At 35.1% G+C, this 5809-nt stretch overlaps 1 protein-coding gene across 1 annotated transcript; it reads right to left on the bottom strand.

Moving 5' to 3' along the window:
- Nucleotides 1-540: 540 nt before the first annotated feature.
- Nucleotides 541-2404, bottom strand: LOC106872063 (uncharacterized). Its single transcript, XM_014918913.2, has one exon. It carries the CDS (start codon nt 1939-1941, stop codon nt 724-726), a length of 1218 nt encoding a protein of 405 aa, XP_014774399.1. The 5' UTR covers nt 1942-2404; the 3' UTR covers nt 541-723.
- Nucleotides 2405-5809: the final 3405 nt, after the last annotated feature.

Here is a 5809-nt window from a genome sequence, read left to right on the forward strand (position 1 = left end):
TACGTCACTCACAGACATTCTTTCTATAACACCAACAGTTTTTTTATACACACTCTTTCACATACGAGAGGAGTACAAAAGTTATTCGCTGAGACGAAGAACGATTTTGCAAGTACATCTATCTTTATATATATATATATATATATATTATTATTAAAAAATGGCAAAAAATCATATATTAATTAATATCGATTAATTACCAGGAAGCTAGCACATTTAAAGAATCAAAGAGATACAGAAACAGTATCTGCAATCTCAGGGGATTAAAGTACATTTTTATATATGACGTTGACCACTAACGTGGACATTTAATGTGCTAGAAATAGATATATATATATATACACACACACACACACACTTAACTAAAATATAAACGATCAGATAGAAAGAATACATGACTCATATCAGGATCGGAGAAGCACTGGAATACAAATCAAACTTTAAAAAACTTTTCTTCCAGTTATAATATATATATTAGTTATAACAAAATAACAATAATTAGAATACCTTGAATAATAAATAAATAAATAAATAAAGCGATTTTAGAATCTATTTTTCTTTTCATTCTTTTCTGACAATACAGCAAGCATGACATAAAAATACATTTAAAATAGCAAATGTCGATAGCAACTGACTTTTAGGATTCGTTCATTTAACAAACATATTTTGGCTAGATAGGTGGAACCCACACAACGAAGAGCTGCTCGTTAATTACATTTTAAGTTAGAAATAATTCAGTTTTACATATTCCTTTAGGTTTGCAGGTAATGGAAGAGAATCGATAGAATGCAAGGATTTAGTTTGGCGAAGTCGGGTTCTGATGATTTGGCGACAAAGATGTCCCAATTTTTTAGGTTTGTTTTTGGTAAATCTCACAAATGACCAGTAATCAAATACTTCGTCGATTAAATTTTGAACAATGGGACAATTAGCAAACAGATTTTTGTAGTAAACTCGACTAGTTTTTTCAAGTTTTGCCCCCCACAGCACCAATAAACGAACCACACTCTTATAGAGGTTAAGGAATTCTTCTGATGTTTGAAGAATGCTTTGGTATAGATTCATGTAGTCCTCTGTTTTCTCTAGGTCTAACGATGCGGGTTCCACTTTATGAACATACCTCATTTCATACATGGACAGGATACTGAGAGCGATACATAAAGGAAGCATAGATTGTTGTCGTCTTGAAGTATCGAAGTTATTTTCGAAATATAAGGAATTAGGTTCGGCTCCCATCGATAGCAACATCTCCATAATTCCAACAAATTTACATTGGTGTCCGAACAATCGAAGTTGGTCGGGATTCTGTTCCAAACAAATGACACCATTGTCAGTCCGTAAGTACTTGACGTTGTTTCGAATCATCTTGAGACTGTGGTTTAAGGCAGTTTCTCCATTCTGGTCACAAAGATTTATAAACTTTGCGGGATAACGCCGAAGCAATCTGTCAACACAGTCTAAATCACCTCTCATGACAGATGTATGCAGAGGAATGAAGCCACTTCCAATACTTCTCTCGCACTGGTGTTTAGCGGGGGAATGTTCAATAATAATTTCCAGGGTTTCAACATCACCGAGTTCGGCGACAAGCTGGAGCGGGGAATCACCTTTAATGTCCACAATAGATAACTGCAAGTCTTTCTTTATCATAAAATTTATAAGATCACGACCTTCTCGAAGATTTATAGCTCCAGATTTCATCGAATCCAAAACGGTGTGAATAAGGCGCCCTTTCGATGTTGGAAGATTAGGGCTGCATCCATTTTCTAAGAAAATCTTAACGAGTTCTGTGTTGCCATTTTTGCAAGCCACTTCCACTGGAGCAAGTGTATTTCCAGGATTCAATGGAGTCACACTAATATCTGTTATGAAATCATTACAAAGTCTTCGCAAATCATCCGCGTCGCCATCCTGTACGGCACGTAGCAGCTGACCATACATTTTCGTTCTAGAGAACCGTTGTTGCCTCCTCCCTGCTCTAGGAATCTGTCTGCAGACTGGTACTATGGCTTGGTACTCGGTTAATTTACTTGCTGCTTACTAACAACCATAATATAAACATTAAGTGGCTGTCAGCCGCTGCTATAATAAAACTTCTCCACCACTACTTCTCGTTATCCGCTAACCGACAGCAAAATCAGAAAATAAACAATATGAATGGCATCAAAAGCGAACAGTTTGCCTCCAAAGTCATCGGAAAAGTATGTGCAAGTGGAAGAATTAGGTTCTGAATAAACTTTTCTACTGAACATTTTTTTTCTTTTTCTTTTTCTTGAGTTGTTCACTTCTGAAATCTTCATGTGTCTTCACAGAATCACAGACATTCCCTTCCTTCAACCTTCACTCATTTCATGATTTCTAATCATACTTTCGTATTTTTGTCACGGAGCCATAAATACATTTTAACAACTTCCTTCAACAAATTTCTGCCAAGGTGTGAAACTAATTTAAAAAATAACTAAATTATCTAAAATTTATTTTATTCTATTAAAAAAAAAACAAGCATAAATAATGATAATAATTTAAAGCGCATTGCTTCATGTCGGAAGAAATTTATAAACAAAACAATTATATTTCTTTTTCTTTACATTTACGACTTGGGAATCGAAACGAAAGATTTTCTTTTAATGATGGGCAGGAAAGGAATGGAGACATAATATTTATGCCTTCCCCATAAATATTAAAGAAAACAGGTGATATGTTAATCGGTTCCATTTAGATATCGAAACCTAGTCATGGATTTTTCAGTTGGACCAATGATATTTAATTCCTATGCGATATTCCACTACATCTAGACGAAAATACACACACATCTCATTCACATATTAAATAATCACAATTAATTAGAATCCAATAAGTAATTTTAAAAATTATTCTGTTTTAAGCCATTTTTACTAAAACTTGGCACCAACATAAGAAACAAAATTGTTGCAGACCAAAATTATGTCGATGTTCTTTGAAACGGAAGTGAATGTTTGAGTAAACGCAAAGCTTCGAGGTTTGGCAACAAGCATCGACAAACATTGGCAGTGAACAACAATAACAAATAAAATTAAAAAATAAATCACGCAGAAATCGATTCACATAATCGATGATAATGAAACAAGAGTTATCTTATTTTGCTATCATGATGATATTGAACATATATATCAAATAAATCAGTTGTTGGTGAAGGTTTCCTCATTTTTGACTCTGGCAAAATTTTATGGCTCCAGTTTACAAGAGAAATAATAAAAGGAAAAAGAAAGTAAAAACGAACAACACTGTCGCCATTATCCATTCATTACATTTAATACACACCAAATACTTTAGAGGGTGGGGAATGTCTCAAGGATTAACCAGGTGAATATCAGTCTAGACTGTTTGTGGAAAAATGTACCTCGGCTGTTGTTGATGTTGTTACTGTGTTGTCTAGTTTCCTACCACACCCTTAGGTCAGCTCTGATTATGCTGGATTATTTCGTCAAAATTCCTCCCAGTTGTAACTATCTGTCTTTTAAATTTTTTTCAGACATATACTAATTAAAATCTTATTAAGCAATGTCCCACCCCAACCGTTTTATTTAAAGACAGTAAGGTGTAGTTTGAGGGGGGATTTTAACTGCTATTTCTAGCATATCAGGTGACTCTATACAAGATCTTCCGTGGGTGGTAGACGAGAATTTAACAGGATTCTTTACCGTAGATTATAGGGAATTATGAGAATCGTTGTTGTTCGAGTTTGGCTTTCATCAAGCAAATCTTTGATAGAAGACACTCCAACTGTGGCTACCTTGTCTTCTTGTTCCTTTTGGAGTATTGTATACCTTGGAATATCTTCTCTAGTGTATCTTTTTTTTTTTAGACAATAAGGTGTAATTTGCTCCTTGTGGAGCATTGCTCATTGGCTCATATACATATATCCCTCAGAGCATTATATTTAAAGAAATAACACCATCTTTGTTAGGAACAAGGTCCTTGCTTCTTTGGACTCTCAGCTCCAGATGGAGTTAGGGACACTGTCATAACGTAGGGAAGCATATTTCCTAATGACCTACAGAAAAGAATCTTGCTAAAGTATTTTTTACCTCCCACCCACATTTGTACCATCTCTCCCTGTCTGCAATATAGGAATTACTTAACTTTTTATTTGTAGGGCCATGAGGAATCCTTTATATTAGTGGACCCCAACTAGTTTTGCACCACAGAACAGCTTCCTGCAAGACAATGTTCTATCGATACTGGGATCACGTATGTAACAAAACCCAATGCATATGTCATCGTCATCATTTAACGTCTGTTTACCTTGCTGGCATGGGTTGGACTAAAAGTTGCTAGCAGGCAGCTACAGAGAGTATATATAATAAATATTTTTACATATATATATATTCAAATTTTGGCTCAAGGCCAGTTATTTTGAGGAGGGGCTAAACTGATTACATCAACTCCAGTGTACAACTGGTACATATTTTATCAACCCCAAGTGGATGAAAGGCAAAATCAACCTCAGCAAAATTTGAACTCAGAGCATAAAGACAGACAAAATGCTGCTAAATGATTTGCCTGGCATGCTAATGATTCTAACAGCAGCTTACTGCCTTAATATATATACATATACAGGGTGGCCATAAAGTCACGCACCATCCTGCAAAATGTGAAATTGCTAACATACCTTTTTTTTTATCTCTTTTAACAACTGCCGATATTACTCACAAACCAATCCTTATTGGATGGAGGCAGATATTGAATGTTTGTAATGGATTACCTACTTCATTGCTAATAAAGCATACTTGATATCTCCCATGGTGTGTGACTTTGTGGCCACCCTGTATATTACGTACTAATTACATATATAACATGTATAATACAACAACACCCTACAGATGGCAAATGTCAATAAAATAAAAATAAATTTAAAGCTTTATTTTTTTCTGTGTTGCCCAGTACAAATAATCCTTGGCTCAATGCTGGTCTATGGTCCAGTCATTGGGGACGTCTGCTTTATGTGACCACTCAATCTATTAGAAATAGTGGTCAAATCTACCCTCAAATCATTCCTCAAATGATTTTAGGGTAGATTTGACCCTCAATGATTAAAAAAAAGTACTTAAATAATTTAGATATATATCTGGGGGAGGGGGGGAGCAAAGAAAAAATATAAGATGAATTGGCAGCAGTAAGGAATGTCGTTGACCATTGATCTGCTTGTTTGATTCCATTGTTATGTGTAATGTGGATTATAAGTCCTTTAACTCTATAGCAGCATCAGTGGAGAAGAAAGGTATGAGATGTGAAAAGGTAGTGTCAAAAACAATTTACTGTATTTCATGGCATAAAAGACAAGCATCTAAGATGCATCCTAATTTCAGCAGCACATATTCAGAAACAAGTTTTTAATGCATTAAAACAGTGATTCCCAATGCAGGGCATACACCCCACTGGTGGGGCCTGGGAAAATTATAGTGGGTGTGGTGCCATAGTTACCAGTCACAAGGTTCTCATTAAAGTGATCAACTTTTTTAACCTTAGTCAATAATGTACTTTTTTTTTTTTGTACTCAGCACTTAATAAAAGAGTTACTGGCAGATTTTTTTTTGGGGGGGGGGATTAAGTAATTGTGATAAAATATTGAAAATAGAGTTGTTGTTTTTTTCTAACCATTGGTGGGGGCATACATTTTTCTGGAAAGTTATAGTGGGACCTGGGGGAAGATAGGTTGGGAAAAACTACAATAAAGTATGTAATATAGGCCCAACTTCACATGTAAGACCTGGGGGTACTTTTGAAACAGGTTTTTATAAAAAGTGTTTCTGCTATGCCATCAAATATG

The sequence above is a fragment of the Octopus bimaculoides genome, chromosome 13, assembly GCF_001194135.2.
Source record: "Octopus bimaculoides isolate UCB-OBI-ISO-001 chromosome 13, ASM119413v2, whole genome shotgun sequence".
Classification (NCBI taxonomy): domain Eukaryota; kingdom Metazoa; phylum Mollusca; class Cephalopoda; order Octopoda; family Octopodidae; genus Octopus; species Octopus bimaculoides.